The sequence below is a fragment of the Oryx dammah genome, unplaced genomic scaffold, assembly GCF_014754425.2.
Source record: "Oryx dammah isolate SB20612 unplaced genomic scaffold, SCBI_Odam_1.1 HiC_scaffold_2, whole genome shotgun sequence".
Taxonomy (NCBI): Eukaryota; Metazoa; Chordata; class Mammalia; order Artiodactyla; family Bovidae; genus Oryx; species Oryx dammah.
This window is the reverse complement of record NW_024070186.1, coordinates 49,444,991-49,463,003: the sequence shown is the minus strand read 5'-3', so window position 1 is coordinate 49,463,003 and position 18,013 is coordinate 49,444,991. Positions and strand designations below refer to the sequence as shown.

The 18,013-nt window shown below is 43.0% G+C and overlaps 2 protein-coding genes across 3 annotated transcripts in view; both read right to left on the bottom strand.

Moving 5' to 3' along the window:
- LOC120868847 (schwannomin-interacting protein 1) overlaps positions 1 to 17,701 on the bottom strand; it is a 182,910-nt gene extending 165,209 nt beyond the window's left edge. The window contains exon 1 of one of the 2 annotated variants that reach the window (XM_040247785.1): positions 17,648 to 17,701. The gene's annotated coding sequence lies outside the window, so the exon portion shown is untranslated. The remainder of the gene's footprint in view (positions 1 to 17,647) is intronic. The other variant, XM_040247777.1, reaches the window with a different exon arrangement.
- LOC120868878 (cytochrome c-like) lies at positions 15,271 to 15,802 on the bottom strand. The gene has a single exon (XM_040247814.1). It carries the CDS (start codon positions 15,633 to 15,635, stop codon positions 15,318 to 15,320), a length of 318 nt encoding a protein of 105 aa, XP_040103748.1. The 5' UTR covers positions 15,636 to 15,802; the 3' UTR covers positions 15,271 to 15,317.
- Positions 17,702 to 18,013: the final 312 nt, after the last annotated feature.

Below are 18,013 nucleotides of genomic sequence, written 5' to 3'. Positions count from 1 at the left end.
GGAAATGGTAGGAAATCACAAGCTGGATGTGAAGGATACTGAACTTGACCTTGAAGATCACAGAGAGACCTGAGGGATTTTAAGCCAGAAATGGTTGGATTATATGTGTGTTTTGTGTGTTGACTGATGCTGAGGAAAAGTAAATTCTGTATTAAAACATAACCTGAAGGCCTTAACCAGAGTGCTAGACAGTCAGCACGTAGAGATCTGTGTCATGTAAAAAACTGAAGTGTGATCAGGACACAGGACTGTGGGCTGCTGAAAGGGTGTGAAAGGGCAGATATTAGCACTGCAGATGTGAGGTGCTGAAGGAGTCCCACATAGGCAAGAGGAAATCTCCCAGGCGAGAATAAGAGTTTGTGCAGAAAGGAAGAGAAGGAGCCAGTGCTGACTTTCACAGTGAGCCTAGAGGGCTGGCTGGACCTCCGGCAGATGACAGTGACTGGGAAGGCTGGAGAGTGTTGGAGGCATTCCCTCTCTGTATATCCGGAGATAACCCACTGTATCAACTTTTACTTATACATCTACATTTTATTTATATATTTCTTTTTTTTTAAAGTTTTTATTGTGCAAACACTTCAAACTTTTACATAATCGAATAGCACAACAAACCCCATGTATCCATCACCCGACTCTAACAATTATCAGCCCACAGTAATCTTATTTCCTCTAGCCTTCCACTGGATTATTTTTGAAGCAAATCCCAGACATCATACCTTTTTAAAACAGTTATCTTTATCCTTAACCCAAACCTGTGTCAGAATCATAGGATATGATGAACTTTGTGCTATGGCTAATTAGAAAACACTGAAAATTCACAAATACAGAAGCCAAGTCTACTCTCTAGTAAAGAGAAATTAATAATAAGACAATATAAACATGATGATCAGTTATTTAGAGAAAGGGGTAAAACAGAATAATTTAGAAATAATGCTAATCTGGTAAGCAAAGTTACTAGTAAAATCCTACAACCTGAATTAAACTAATGAGGTTAAATATATGCACAGGAAACAGAAGAAAATTGATTTGAAAATGTGTATACTAAAGCATCAAAGAAATAAGCTGTTAAACTGAAAAAGCAGAAAGACCTGGGCTGACGGTGGGATAGGGAAACAGATTAAGTGTAAGTTGGAATGTAGCCTAGCTCATTTAAAAGAGATCCCAATTAATTCTTTCATGCAATAATTACTGAGTGCCTACCACGTGCAGGGCACTGTTGTGTCTCTGGAATGTCACAGGCCTTTAGTAAACCATCTTCGCTGCTTAGAGGAGGTAACAAGTGACCCAAGGGCAAGCAGCTGCGTGTACCTGATTCTGCCTGAACCTCATCCAGATTCTTTATTAAACACCTGGCTTCTTGAGAAATAGAGGCAACTGGAAGGGGTTCAAAGGAGTGGAAAAGAAAATAATTAGAGGAAGAGGTTGGTTTTAACAGAAGGATCAAAGGAACCAAATATTGGGAACTTGGCTAAGCTGGGGGCTCAGGGAAAAAAATGAGCTATCTGAGGCATGTAAAGAGTGAAGCTACATAAGAAATATTGAGGTGGTGCAGAGGGCATAATGGAGAGCCTCGGACAGAGGAAGAGAGGGAAAGGCAGCAGCCAGGGGCAAGATAAGGCACTCCGGAGGCCCAGGGCTACAGACAGCACATTCTGACATCAAGTGGGACTCTGTCCAATGGTTACAGAGCGTGGGCACTATTTTTAACCTTTCAACTTTAGAAAAGAAACCGTTCTGAATCACTGCTAACCCTGATGTGCAGCATGGGAAGGGAGAGGAAAAAGTATTTTCTCTCAAATGTAACTCATAGATAAGTTCTAATGCTTCTCACTCCCACGATGGTTTCTCCAGTCAGCAAAAGTCTTACCAGGGACGGCAGAGAGACAGAGTATTAGTTCTCTGGTTAAAGTTTTACCTTTTCACTTAAGATCTTAGTGACCTTATTTTGGCAACTCTTTTGGTTCCTGATCAGTTTCTTTCATTCAGACTCTGGGTCTTTATTTTTGTGCAAGGAATTACTTAAAAAAATTTTTTTTAATACATCATAAATACAAATCAGGGTCTACAAGCATTTATGTAGAGTTTAAAGAATAATGATGAGATGAACACCAGCATTTCCCATCTCTCCAATTAAAGTCAGATCCTTCTTTGAGGCCCTCTGGGTATCATACCTTGATCATTTTTCTTCCTCTGTCTCTTCTTTCTATTCCTCAACATTATCCTAAAAGTTAGCTTAACCTCTTCCTTAACATTTTACAATAGGGTATGATCCAGAACTTAGCTAAACTACTCCAAGGTCTTGCTACCTCAGCATCCAATGTTTTGGCTAAGAGGCCTGTGGAGGGGGTGGGGGTGGGTTTAAACTGATGTCAGCCCCTCGTGTCATCAAGCACATTCCCTGAATAACAGCTTGCAGACTCACAGCAAATGTCCGCTCCTGATATAACTCCCCAGCAGCCAGTGATATGTTGCCTTTCACCTCCCAGGGCTTTCCCCTTGTGCACCCCTTAGATAAGACCCCCAGGAGCTTACCAAAAAAGCGAAAGTGAAGTCGCACAGTCGTGTCCAACTCTTTGCAACCCCATGAACTGTAGCCTATGAGGTTCCTCCATCCATGGAATTTTCCAGGCAAGAGTACTAGAGTGGGTTGCCGTTTCCTTCTCTAGGGGATCTTCCCAACCCAGGGATTGAACCCGGGTCTCCAGTATTACCAAAACCCTGCTCTTTTTGGTTCCAAATAAGGCTTATTACTGTCATCATGTCTCTGGTTGTATCATGGTCTCATGGTGGGCTCTTCTCCACTCTCAGGACAGCACTGCTGCTGCTAAGTCTCTTCAGTCATGTCCGACTTTGTGTGTGACCCCACAGATGGCAGCCCACCAAGCTCCTCCATCCCGGGGATTCTCCAGGCAAGAACACTGGAGTGGGTTGCCATTTCCTTCTCCAATGCGTGAAACTGAAGTTGTTCAGTCGTGTCTGACTCCTAGCGACCCCATGGACTGCAGCCCACCAGGCCCCTCCACCCATGGGATTTTCCAGGCAAGAGTACTGGAGTGGGGTGCCATTGCCTTCTCCGCAGGACAGCACTACTAAAGGCCAAACAGACTCAATTCTTTCCACAGAGGACAGAAAAACTAAAAAACAATATAACTGAGTTCATGACATTGGCTACTCAAGTTGCTTAGACAAGTAGGTGGATGAACCTGAAGTAGCACACCACTACACTGAAGTTGGAGATATACTTTATTTTTCCCTGTGGACAGTATTCTGGAAGAAACGCTCATTCAATACCCCTCAGAAATGTCATTGGCAATTCCACATTTCCGGGGGCAGGGACTTCCCGCCCCAGCCCTGCAGAAGCATCCGTTGGGCAGCAGGCCTGGCGCAAGGAAGTGGCACAATGAACTGCATTTCCCTTTTCCTTTTGGCCCCTTTCCTGAGGCTGGAGTCACCCGTGCATGATCCTCCCTGGTTACACTAAAGCTCATCAAACAGTTGGCCACTGCCCAGAAGTTTTGCCTCTGCACCAAATCTCGTCCCCTCACATCCAAACTCGTGGAACTGGACCAGCAGGGGTTTGTCAGGCTCTGGACCACCTCTGCTGGCAGCCCCAACCTCCTCCTTTCCTCCCAGCACCACATCAGCAAGGTTTTACCGTTTTTGGCGACTTGGCTAAACAGGGCAGGGAGTTCATCCTATATGACCTTTCCTACGTTCTTTAGCAATTCTAATTGAGGCCAGGGTGATTATGAATTTTAAATAAGTGAAAGGATCAAAGCTGATGAAGACAAGATGCAGGCAGTTTTAAACTTTCTGATTTTTTTTTTTTTCATGCCTCCCTAAGAACAGCTTAAAGAGGCATGAAGTCATGAAGTAAGGGATCTGGAAACTTCTACTCAGCAATTTTATGCTAGGTTTTTACAAATATAAGACATTCCATTAAGGCTAGGTAACACTCTAGTATTTCTAAAATCCTGTGAAATTGGTGTATCTCAGTGGAGACATAGGGTATTAGAAACTGTGATGTCTGAAAATTATTGCTATAATATCTAAAATTCCCTCTTCTCTCTCTTTTTAATTCCAAGAAGTCCAAGATCTTATGGGCAGAATATATGGCTTTTAGCAAAGGCTGCCTCTTGAGGTTTGAACTGGCTCAGGCTCGTTCTTCTCTGTTTTTAGAACCTCTCTAGTCATTCATTCAACAACAAACAGTTACTGAAAATCTAGTAAGTAAGTGTCAGGTACAGTGCTAAACCCTGGAATTTCTAAGAAAAATCCTGACATTGGTACCTCCTTTTGAGGGTGGGGGGTTTGAAGAGCTAATAGCGAAAGAGATGCAAGTAAAGAAATAAAGAAAAGCAGTGGTGTTCTAGGTGTGCCAATGGGAGCATTCTCAGGAGCCAAGGGGACAGCATGGGGACAGTTATTAATTCAGGGAGAGAGAGAAGTAGGAACTGGGTGAGGTGGATGGTTTGTTTTGCAAGAGGCTTTGCGGAAGCCATGAAGACCTTGAACTGAATTATGAATTACACTCTCAGTGCACATCAGAGTCTGAACAAACTTGATCAACTCTTTTTCAGAAGCCCAAGAAGCTGACCTTGTCCAAATTCACATGGTTGGGACAGGATCTGTTAATGTGTGACATTTGCCGTTTCCCTTCCATTCCATGGTTCTTATTCCCCGCTTTTTGCAGCCGGCTGCGAAGGGCCACTTTTGCTGGACCACACTTGTACCCAGAGGTGAAGACAAAGCTTCTTCTTCCTTGGTCTTTACAGTTCAGTGAGACCACTTGCTTTTTTAATTCCTAAGAGTTTGGTTTATATAGACTGGGTGTTGGGTTTAAATAATTCATTTGGGGATGGGCGTTGGTCCAATCTACTTTCTCTTTCTCTTCTTCAGTTTCATCTCAAAATTGGAAGGCAAGATGTGAGTCTGTGAGTCCCTGGCTCTACCAGCTCTAGCTGGAGCCTGTAGTGTGGTGTTTCACCTTTCTGCATCCAGTCCCGTGTTTGGTGATACCTCTCTCTGCTCTGAGGACACAAGATTCTGGTGGAAAGACCCACCACCTGACTTTCACACTCAGTGGAGCCATTCACTGGTATGAGATGGCCTGAAGCCAGCTGCCTTTCTCTTCTGCTCCTCCATCCCTTCAGCTCAGCCTGGGGGCCAGGGTGCTTCTCCCCCCAGCTATTGGAGAAGTACGTTCTTCTGCAGGTGAGCTAATGGGTTTCTGTGTTGTGCTTTATGGATCTCTGCATTTGCAGAGACATTGTGGAGGCAGGGCAGTGTCTGGGCACTTGCCATGAGGGGACAGGAAGAAGAGATGGCCATGAGCTGAAAAAAGAAGATAGCAGCGAGGGGAATTCTCTAGAATTTTGGAAGCTGAATTGCCTCTGTTGGGGAGTAGCTGATGCACCTGAAAACTATTGGCAAGACTTTACTGCCCGAGTAAAATTAGTACTGAAATGCCTGGAATCTCTTCAAGAGATTGTGATGTTCACTTAATGTTCCTCTTCTGGCAGAAAAAAAAGGTGAACTCGGTTATTCATGTGATTAGGCATCAGTTGTATAAAATGATGTATGTAGGCTAATTCCTATTGACCCCTCAGAGAGAGAAATCACATATTGTTATTCAAGAAGCACATGTAATTTTATCTCTTTTTACAAGCCCAAATCAAACAGATTACTTCCCTGAGCTATGAACAACTTGAAATGCACATAGATCTTCTAGGTTAAAGAGCAAGAGGATAAGAACTTGCATTTGAAAGAGCAAAGTCTGTAATTTGGTGCCACAAAGATTCTGTTAAATGGCTAAAGAGGAAACCAGCAGATTCCAAAACTGTAAAAATTTTAAAGGAGAAATAAAAGATAACAGGGTTTCTCGGGTGGCTCAGTGGATAAGAATCTGCCTGACAATGCAGGAGACCTGGTTCCATCCCTGATCCGGGAAGATCGCACATGCTGTGGAGCAACTAAGCCTGTGCGCCAGGATTGAGCTTGGGCTCTGGGTCCCAGGAGCCAGAAATCCTGAAGCCCGTGTGCCCTGGAGCCTGTGCTCCACAGCAAGAGAAGCAACTGCCCTGAGAAGCCCGTGCACAGCAACTGCGGAGTAGCCGCCCTTCACCATCACGAGAGAAGAATCTGCGCAGCAACAAAGACCAGCATAGTTAAGTTTAATCACTCAGTCGTGTCTGGCTCTTTGCGACCTCATGGGCTGCAGAACACCAGGCTTCCCTGTCCATTCCTGTCCATCACCAACTCCTGGAGCTTGCTCAAACTCACTATCTCATCCTCTGTCGTCTCCTTCTCCTCCCTCCTTCAATCTTTCCCAGTATCAGGGTCTTTTCCAAGGAATCAGTTCTTTGCATCAGGTGGCCAAAGTATTGGAGTTTCAGCTTCAGCATCAGTCCTTCCAGTGAATATTCAGGACTGATTTCCTTTAGGATTGACTAGTTGGATCTCCTTGCAGTCCAAGGGGCTCTCAAGAGTCTTCTCCAACACCACAGTTCAAAAGCATCAACTCTTTGGCGCTCAGCTTTCTTTATAGTCCAGCTCTCACATCCATAAATGACTACTGGAAAAACCATAGCTTTGACTATACAGACCTTTGTTGTCAAAGAATGTCTCTGCTCTTTAATATGTTTAAATATGCTTAAAGATCCAGAACAGCCATAAATAAATAAATAATTTTTTTAAAGATAACATGGGGGTGTCATGGGAAAAAACATTTTATATTTACTTACTGAAGCAGTCTTCTTGAAGGTAGAAATATTGGCTTAACTAAAAAGTTCGTTTGGCTTTTTCTATAACATATTCTTGAAAAACCTGAATGAATATTTTGGTCAACCCAATACTTCTCAAAACCATTACTGTGACTCCCCTGCCCAGGCCACAGTTGTATTGCCTCTACTCTGGATTACTGAAATAGCTGCCTGTTGAATCTCCCTGCTTCACCTCTGATCCTCACAGTTCACTCGCCTCTCAACCAAAATTATTTTTTAAAGATCATAAAGCTTACAGTTCTCCACGAGCTTGTCACTGTACACAGGATAAAATTCAAGCTTCTTACCTCAGAGACTCCTCAGGCTTTCTCAACAGAGACAGTATGTGGAGGACAGGAAGAGCAGGACAAGTCTTCTCTTGTGCGTCCCTCCACAGCAGTGCAAGAAGTTTAGCATCCCTGGCCCTGCCCACAAAAGCCAACAATGCTCTGTCCTCAACTCTGTATTTTGCATCCAAATCACCAGCTGTACATCCTCACACAGCATCTAGGCAGGGGAAGGAGGGTGGCATCACCCCTAGCTGAAAATCCCCACTAGGCTACCTGATCTGGTGCCTGCCTACTTCCAACCTCAGGATCTCTGCACGGGCTCTTTTCTCTGCCTGGACTGTTCCACTCCCAGACTAGCCGTGTTTGGCTCCTTTTCCACAGTCAGTTGAGTTCAGTTCAGTTGCGTTGCTCAGTCGTGTCTGACTCTTTGCGACCCCATGAATCGCAGCACGCCAGGCCTCCCTGAGGAGTTCACTCACCAACTCCTAGAGTTCACTCAGACTCACGTCCATCGAGTCCGTGATGCCATCCAGCCATCTCATCCTCTGTCGTCCCCTTCTCCTCCTGCCCCCAATCCCTCCCAGCATCAGAGTCTTTTCCAATGTGTCAACTCTTCGCATGAGGTGGCCAAAGTACTGGAGTTTCAGCTTTAGCATCATTCCTTCCAAAGAAATCCCAGGGCTGATCTCCTTCAGAATGGACTGGTTGGATCTCCTTGCAGTCCAAGGGACTCTCAAGAGTCTTCTCCAACACCACAGTTCAAAAGCATCAATTCTTCGGCGCTCAGCCTTCTTTACAGTCCAACTCTCACATCCATACATGACCACAGGAAAATCATAGCCTTGATTAGACAGACCTTAGTCGGCAAAGTAATGTCTCTGCTTTTGAATATGCTATCTAGGTTGGTCATAACTTTTCTTCCAAGGAGTAAGGGTCTTTTAATTTCATGGCTGCAATCACCATCTGCAGTGATTTTGAATCCCCCCAAAAATAAAGTCTGACACTGTTTCCACTGTTTTCCCATCTATTTCCCATGAAGTGATGGGACTGGATGCCATGATCTTCATTTTCTGAATGTTGAGCTTTAAGCCAACTTTTTCACTCTCCACTTTCACTTTCATCAAGAGGCTTTTTAGTTCCTCTTCACTTTCTGCCATAAGGGTGGTGTCATCTGCATATCTGTGGTTATTGAGATTTCTCCCAGCAATCTCCAGCTTGTGTTTCATCCAGCCCAGCATTTTTCATGATGTACTCTGCATATAAGTTAAATAAGCAGGGTGACAATCTATAGCCTTGACGTACTCCTTTTCCTATTTGGAACCAGTCTGTTGTTCCATGTCCAGTTCTAACTGTTGCTTCCTGACCTGCATATAGGTTTCTCAAGAGGCAGGTCAGGTGGTCTGGTATTCCCATTTCTTTCAGAATTTTCCACAGTTTATTGTGATCCACACACTCAAAGGCTTTGGCATAGTCAATAAAGCAGAAATAGATGTTTTTCTGGAACCCTCTTGCTTTTTCCATGATCCAGCAGATGTTGGCAATCAAGTCTTATCTTAAATGTCGCCTCCTCAAAAATATCATCCCTGGGTCACCTCTTCTAAAATAGCAGTACACACACACAGAGTCACTCTCATTATGTATACTTATCATGATACACAATTTTCTCCTTTGTTTACTTGTTTATTGTCTGTCTCCCCTCTCTAGAATGTAAGTTCTATGAGAACAGTCTGTTTTGTTTGCTGCTATACCCCCAGAGCCTGGGGATAAATTTTTATAAGTATTTGTTGATTGAATAATAGATGCTATAAGGTTATTTTTCATTTAACCACATACATAATACATACTGGGAAGAAGCAGAAAAGCATTATCAAGCTCATTTTTTAGATAAAGTACCAAGACACTAAAAATAATAAGTCTCACACTGAATATTAGTGATGGAGGGAGGAACAAAACCAGAAATGACATTGCCTCCTTATTAAGTCACAGTGGATTATTCAGGACATGGTGATCTGTTAGGTCACAATGAAAGACATATAACATAGAGTTGTTGGTGTTGTTTAGTCATTTAGTTAATCATGTCTGACTCTTTTGTGACCCCTTGACTGTAGCTCACCTAGCTCCTCTGTCCATGGGTTTTCCCAGGGGAGAATACTAGAGTGAGTTGCCATTTCCTTCTCCAGGGGATCTTCCCGACCCAGGGATCGAACCTGTGGCTCCTACATTGCAGGCAGATTCTTTATCACTGAGCCGCTAAGGAAGCCCCTATAACATACAGAGACATACATAATTAATAAATTCTCTTGTTTCTACCACTTTGAGGCTAAATGTCCATTGTGGCTACTGCTATATGTATAGTAACAGGATTTCATTTTACTCTACAAGCTATTATACCTTTTCAAATCTAGCCTCAAAAATTTAGATTCACCCTTTGGAGAAGGAGATGAAAAAGGAAATGTTTTATTGTTCTCTGTGAAACAAGTCTGAATACCCATCTCTCATCTGATTCTAGTAGCTGACAAAACTGATCCACGAACAAGGCATCACATGGAGCATAGCAAACACACGGCACTTGGGTTCTCTCTCCACTCCTGCATCACAGCAGGTACAGCTCACCAATCTCAGTACCTCCTTTGGCTGAGCACCCATTCCATCTGGGACTCTCAACCGAGTGTTTCTGGCAGCAACTAGCAATGAACTGGAGTTAACATACAAGTTAAACATCTATTTGCCAGCTCTAGAATAGTGGAAAGAGTAAATCTTTCCAGATCAATCTGAATGTGAATACCACATTTGCTCTCTGTCACCTATGAGATCTTGGTTACTTACTCTCTTTCTGTTGGTCTCATAATATCAAACTTGTAGGGTTGTTGGGGAAAATTACAAATAATGGCAGTAAAGTGTTTATTACCATGCTTGTTACAATTAGAATTTGCTAAATAGTAGCATAGAACTGTGGTGAGGAGAAGGCTTTGTTTAACCCCCAAGAACAGAGAGGAGATGTTATTTTGGAAGTCAGGAGGTAGTACAGGTTACTGGAAACAGTAGACTGAGACTGAGAGTTGGACTAGATGAGTGGTTCCTAAGGAAATTAAGGCCCCAGCTCAGATCTACAGGTTGGAAACTCGGGATGGATCCCAGCATTGTGTGTTAACAAGCCTTGCTGATGCACGCTCTCTCTAGTTTGGGAAGCACTTCAGTAGCGAGAGGGAAAGCAGAGATGGATAGATGTGGTAAAGTCAGACAAGAAGCATGTGTGCTCACCTGGTGATTAATCAGAGAGGAAACATAAGTGCGTTCCCTAAAACAAGATGTGGCCATGAGCATGTCCCACCCTAGCAGCCGCTTCCACAGATAGGATGGCAGTTTGCCATAACCAAGGGCAGACTCAGAGCTCACCAAAAGAGAATGGGTTTGTAGTACAAAGCAAAGGAATAGCTTCCCAAATGCAGCCCAGATGCAGGGAGATCACAGACTGGAAACTGAAAGGCTCCTTCTCTGAGCAGAGGAAGGTGGCCCTTGTTCTTGGTTTCAAGTACAGCTTTGACTGAAGGCAAGCAGCTGATCTAGACACTTCCTCAGGCTCCCCCAGCTTGGTAATTTCATGAAAGAATTGCATCTGACAAGCTCAAGATGCCTGGGGGCAGTGGGAAGGAGGGGGCATCAAAGATGTGTCAAGAGATCCAACTCCATGAGGATTTCTCTGCTCCACCTACTCAACCTAGACCATTGCATTCCCCCATTCTAACTCTTTCTGCCAGTATACAGACACAGAAGTACCTCTAGTGGGGTCAAAGTTATAAAATACTTTCAGAGAATGTAATCTATCCAAAGCCCTGTGTGACCCAGCAGATTTTAAACCTGTCTTCCCAAGTTAACCCCTGAAGCATGATCTAGGAGGGCCTCAGCACCAACTTCTCTTTGGTTCCACCAAATCTGAAATCTTAGTTTTTATTAAAAGTTCAATTTACACGTTCTTGGACACTACTCATACTTGCAGATTGGTCTAAAGGGTATAGACAAGGTCTATGGCCAGTGGCAACAGTAGATAGAAGAGCTATACAAAAGAGATCTTCATGACCCAGATAACCACGATGGTGTGATCACTCACCTAGAGCCAGACATCCTGGAATGCAAAGTCAAGTGGGCCTTAGGAAGCATGACCATGAACAAAGCTAGTGGAGGTGATAGAATTCCAGTTGAGCTATTTCAAATCCTAAAAGATGATGCTGTGAAAGTGCTGCACTCAATATGCCAGCAAATTTGGAAAACTCAGCAGTGGCTACAGGACTGGAAAAGGTCAGTTTTCATTCCAATCCCAAAGAAAGGCAATGCCAAAGAATGCTCAAACTACCACACAGTTGCACTCATTTCACCCGCTAATAAAGTAATGCTCAAAATTCCCCAAGCTAGGCTTCTAGTACGTGAACCATGAATTTCTGTTCAAGCTGGATTTAGAAAAGGCAGAAGAACCAGAGATCAAATTGCCAACATCTGTTGGATCATCAAAAAAGCAAGAGAATTCCAGGAAAACATCTACTTTTGCTTTATTGACTATGCCAAAGCCTTTGACTGTGTGGAACATAACAAACTGTGGAAAATTCTGAAAGAGATGGGAATACCAGACCACCTGACCTGCCTCCTGAGAAATCTGTATGCAGGTCAGGAAGCAACAGTTAGAACTGGGCATGGAACAACAGACTGGTTGCAAATCAGGAAAGGAGTATGTCAAAGCTGTATATTGTCATCCTGCTTATTTAACGTCTATGCAGAGTATATCATGCGAAATGCTGAGCTGGATGAAGCACAAGCTGGAATTAAGATAGCTGGGAGAAATAGTAATAACTTCAGATATGCAAATAACATCACCCTTACGGCAGAAAGCAAAGAACGAAAGTGCCTCTTAATGAAAGTGAAAGAGGAGAGTGAAAAAGCTGGCTTAAAACTCAACATTTAGAAAACTAAGATCATGGCATCTGGTCCCATCACTTCATGGCAAATAGATAGGGAAACAATGGAAACAGTGAGAGATTATATTTTGGGGCTCTAAAAATCACCGCAGATGGTGATTGCAGCCATGAAATTAAAAGAGGCTTGCTCCTTGGAAGAAAAGCTATGACCAACCTAGATAGTATATTCAAAAGCAGAGACATTACTTTGCCAACAAATGTCCATCTAGTCAAAGCTATGGTTTTTCCAGTGGTCATGTATGGATGTGAGAGCTGGACTATAAAGAAAGCTGAGCACCGAAGAGTAGATGCTTTTGAACTGTGGTGTTGGAGAAGACTCTTGAGAGTCCCTTGGACTGCAAGGAGATGCAACCAGTCTATCCTAAAGGAAATCAGCCCTGAATATTCACTGGAAGGACTGATATTGAAGCTCAAACTCTAATACTTTGGCCACCTGATGCAAAGAACTGACCCATTTTAAAAAACCCTGATGCTGGGAAAGATTGGAGGTGGGAGGAGAAGGGGACAACAGAGGATGAGATCGTTGGATGGCATCACCGACTCGATGGACGTGAGTTTGAATAAGCTCCGGAAGTTGGTGATAGACAGGGAAACCTGGCTTGCTGCAGTCCATGGGGTTGCAAAGAGTTGGACACTGAACTGAACTGAACTGATGGCCAATGTCTTATTATTAAAGAACAAGGACCTTATTAGAAAACGTCAGGCATTCAGATCCAACATAATTATAGAGTATCTGCACTTCCAACTTTCCTGTTCTTCCCACAACCATGTATATGAGTATTACTGTCATTCCCATGAGGCAGACCATGGACCTGAGGCTCAGATACATAAAGGAACTAGCCCAGATTCTCACAGCTACTTTAAGTGGCCAAGGGTAGATGCTAAACACCAGTGTCCTGACAGAGGTGGTGTTAATCCACCACTAGAAGACTGGCTACAGGGATGACCTACCCTTATTTGAGTTAAAAATGACAGCTCTCAATTCCCAGCCAATGCATGTGCTGTGATTTGTGTTTCCAATGGAATGTTTCTGCCGCTGCTGCTGCTGCTGTTTATCACCACCTTTCTAAGCTGGTGGAAGAAATGTTTTCAATTTAACATTGTGTCCTACACACAGCCCCATTGCAGGTATGGCAACCCTGATCTTAAATGGACTGCAGTGAATGATTAAAACTCTGAGAGTGGCACTAACTATGTTCTTAAAGACAGCGGTGGGAAAGTGTTAGGAGATTTTACTGAAAGTTAGTAATTGGTTATTACTGAACCACTTATAAGATGTGGCTTCTAATAACAACAACAACAAAAATTCATTAAAAATGCTGTTTAAACTTGCTTTTGGATAGGCCACCTTTATTGAGATTCTAAAGGTGGTTACCTTTGTTCTTCACGCATATGGACTATCTTTGTGTGCATGCGTGGTTAAGTTGTTTCAGTCGTGTCCAATTGTTTGCCACCCTACAGACTGTAGCCCGGCAGGCTCCTCTGTCCATGGGATTCTCCAGGCAAGAATACTGAAGTGCACTGCCCTCCTCTAGGGGATCTTCCCGACCCAGGGATCAAACCCACGTCTCTTATGTCTCCTGCGTTGGCAGGCAGGTTCTTTACCACTAGCACCACTTGGGAAGGCCATGGATTATCTTTATACCATAGGGAAACAACCAAATATTCATATCTCTGAACACAAAATAAGGGGGAAGTGAGTTTGATTTAAGAAAAACTTCTGAGCAATGAGCCTGGTTAATAATTAGGAATGGATTTTCTAGGGACTTGGGCATCCTTTCTTGAAGGAGGGTGGGGAGAAGGGGGTGAAGTAACAGGGATTCTAAAGTTGTGCTAAAGGGCTGGTTTCTGCTCTCAAAACTCATTTCCTCTTCTGCAAGGAACAATACAGTTTCCTAAGTCATAGAGAAAATAATGAAAAATAATATTTATGGAGACTCTACTGGATTCCAAGATTCCTCTAATTTATTTATGATCTGTGGTTTTGTTTTTAATTATCTGAAGTCTTCAGTTCAGTTCAGTTCAGTCGCTCAGTCGTGTCCAACTCTTTGCGACCCCATGAATAGCAGCACGCCAGGCCTCCCTGTCCATCACCAACTCCCGGAGTTCACTCAGACTCATGTCCATCAAGTCAGTGATGCCATCTAGCCATCTCATCCTCTGTCATCCCCTTCTCCTCCTGCCCCCAATCCTTCCCAGCATCAGAGTCTTAGGATCACATAATTTATAAATTTTTGTTGATTGTATATCTCCTCTAATGTTTCTAACAAGTTGGCCAAAGCACCATTGCCAATCACATATGATAATTCTACAGTTATATGTGTTTTGGAATAGCAATTTAAAAGACACTCCTGAATTATAACTTTAGTTTGACTTAGTAAAGAATTCAAAAGCAAAGTTTGCCAGTATAGCTCGTGAAGCTAAATTTTAAAAGCATGTGACCTTGTGTATGTACTAAGTCAATTCAGTCATGTCTGACTCTTTGGGACCCTATGGACTGTAGCCTGCCAGGCTCCTCTGTCCATGAGCTTCTCCAAGAAAGATTACTGGAGTGGGTTGCCATGCCCTCCTCCAGGGGAACTTCCCAACTAAGAGACTGAACCCACATCTCTTCTGCCTCCTGCACTGGCAGGTGGGTTCTTTACCTGCCACCTGGGAAGCTCATGTGAGTTTACAGATCACCTATGAAATAGGAAAATAATTCCATATTCTTTCTATGCTTTATACATGAACTGCACTAAAATGCCTTTCATTGAACAAAAGGCAACATTTTAGATACAGGGGATTTTAATTAAATTGGTAATAGTTAAGACCAAAAAGATAGAGTGGACATTACCAGCTTATCTTCAGCCCTTGCCTTTAGCAGGCTAATGAATACAGTGTGAAACACAGGTGAGTCTTGCTGTTCTATGACACAGTGAAGGGATATCCTCCATTTTAAATATATTAATGTAATCAGTTATATAAATTTAAATGTAAAACCAGTTTCCTATAGGTTTTGAGATGGCATTCACCATCTCTATGAGGAGCTGAACACTACTCATCAAGTCCAGTCATGTCTTTAGAAGGGGAGAACGGAGATAGTACTTGCTGAACTAGCATTAGTATCAAAATTCAAAAAGCTGATCATGTCAATTTTACCATGAGTCAGTCTATGTAAATCAGGACTATCCAAAATAAATATCCTACCAGCTATTCATGATTGGAATGCTGCTATATGAGGTTTATTTAAATGTGGTACACATAAAAAAGCTCATGAGACATTTCTGTTTTGTAATAAAGAAGGCAATGCACAACTATTACTCATTAGTAGCTTTTCTGAGATAAACTATTAAGTCTGCCCTTTCTGCCATCTTTTTAATGCCCATGAGGATCATTTTTGTTCCACGAATGTACTTCTTGGGATTCTCCATATACCCCATCCGTGTCTCCTCTCCCCAGGAGATGCCTTTGTTCTTGTTGGAATCTGTGTAAGAAAATCCAGGGGCCTGACCTGTCTTTTGCCCAAAAAGACCATGGAGATTTGGCTCAATCTTGTGCCTGCCTCCCTTTTCCATGGTACGGCACTGGACACACTTCTGAATAAAAAGCTTCTTGTCCTTTTCAACATTACCCATGTTTAGCTCGTTCTCTTTTCACAATGTCCTGCTCTCCAAGTCCAAGGACATGCAGGTCTGAGCCTATGTCCCGGTAGGTTCCTCTAATTCTGATGATGTTGTTAATTATTTACTCTCTTTACAAATAAGGAAACCAAGGTTCGGACTGGCTGTGTAACTCACTTAAGGTTATGGAATAAATGAAGGGACTGGAAAATTTAACCCAGATCTGCTCAGTTCCAGCTTCAATGGATCTTTCCATTTCACTGGAAAGTCCCTCACAGAAATGCCTAGTTTAATGGTGAGGAAACCAAGGCACAAATAAATCACTTAAGAGATGTCCTCTAGTTGATGTGTGATTGAGGGTCAATATGTGAAATGTTCAGGAAGCCACATCTCTTTTCCTTTTAACACTTTGATTTAGCTTATATAAGATCACAGTCTGTTACTTTTAGAGATTTTCCAGCTTTGGGGATTAGACTTTGTTTTTCTTGGCAGTGTTCATATTTGAAAGCAGTATATTCGACACTGCTTTCTGGATTAACTTGAAACAAACGAAGTAAAATTATACTCACACTCCTTGCTCTCTTCCAAATTATGAACTCAAAATTTAACTTTCTGCTCAGGACATCAGCGTTTTGGCAAGCGAAAATTCTCACTTTGCCCAGCCATCACAAGTGAGAAAAGAGGAACTCTCGCACTAACAAATCCTTGTTGATAAACCTTTTTATCATGGACATTCTGTCTTTAGAAAACAAGTATATAGAGCACTTGTTAGTTAATAATAAAACGAATTCTTCAGTGACTACTCAGATGAATATTTTTTAGAGGCATGGGGTATGTAAGGAATTTTAATCCAGCCTCCGGCTTCACTCCCCCACACAACAACTGTAGAGAAACCTCTGGCCTCTGAATGATGAATGGCCCCAGACTCAACCAGGAGGGAAGACAAGCCCAATCCTATAATTTGGCATCACTCTTTTTAAAAATTCCTGGGTGGACTTCTATTTTGGCTGTAGCTGATGAATGGGCTCAGTTAAAGAGCTTTGCATACATTGTAAAATGACCATCAAGTGTTTCTCCTCTTATGCCATCCCTTCTCTTTTCATCCTATCCACAAAATCCCAACCTCAATTCCCAACTACATCTCAGCCTCTCACAGACATACTTCTGCTAGCACATCTCTAGCTGTTAAAAAGTTCTATTCATTAATTTCAAATTAATATCTTAGGGGCTCCAGGCCATGGGAGAAAAGAAATCAGGAAACTGAATTAGTAAATGACAGAGCAGTAAGCAGCTTAAATGAGACTTCTTGCAGCTCTTTGCCTGTGGATGACACAGAATTTCTGAGCTTAGAAAAGCTCTTTTCTCTGCAGGTGGTACTGTGGGGATACCGAGATGCGGTTCCATGATCATAGATCACAGTCTTATCCATTTGTTTTAGTCTCTACTGCAATACTCCACACAGCCATCCCCACCCCCGCCCGTGCTCTGTGCAGTCAAATCTTACTTGCTAATCAGCCAGGCTGAATGAAGGGTTAAGGCTGCAGCCTTCCATGCCAGCAGACGCTGCAAACATTTCACGTTCACTTTCTACAGTCAACCCTGTAGCTCCATCTCCTGTAAAGCCTTCAGCATTTGCAGAAGTATTATTTCCTGTCACCTCTGTCTGGCTTAGACTTGTAGCTGACCAGCTTCTACAGCTTAGAAGTCCAAACTCACCCCTGCAGGGTCTTACCTAGAGTCTGTCCCTCCTCCCCTGCTTGGTCTGGAAAGCCTCAGGGCCTCCTGTAACCTTGATGCTGCCTCCCCACTGGAAGTTGAAAGCATCCTCCTTGGCTGCATTACTGCACATTTTCCTAGTAAGCTTTTAGTAAGCTTTTTTTTTTTCCCCTTCAGCTCAAACTTCTTCAAACAACACCATCTCTATTGACCCTGAATTTCTCTAGCCCTCTGTAAGGGCATTTCCAACTGGCTAGGCCAGAAGAGAGACTGTAGAGGGCAAATTGGAGAAAGAAGGTTTGGAAACTCACCTGCACAGCTGCGAGGAGAGGAGCAGACACAGGATGGGGCTGCCTGCAAACTTCCCAGGGACCATCTGCAGCCAAATCTCTTGGCCTTAAAGCGACAGGGTGCTTTTCACCATATAAGGAAAACAGTTTCAGTTGTCTGCTTTGGGACCTGTTTGGGCAAAGCAGCTCCTTCTCTGGACATGGCAGAGGCTTAAACCGACTGGAAAAATCTGGAGCCTGTCAGTTCAGGAGGATCTGTACATAGTAGGCAGCTTGAAAACTGCTGGATAAGGTACATGAATGGTATTTGGCAGGCCATTTTGAAGACTGGAAAACCCTTTATCTGGGGCTTGCCCCCTACAGAAAGGGTTTACAGTGACTGGGAAG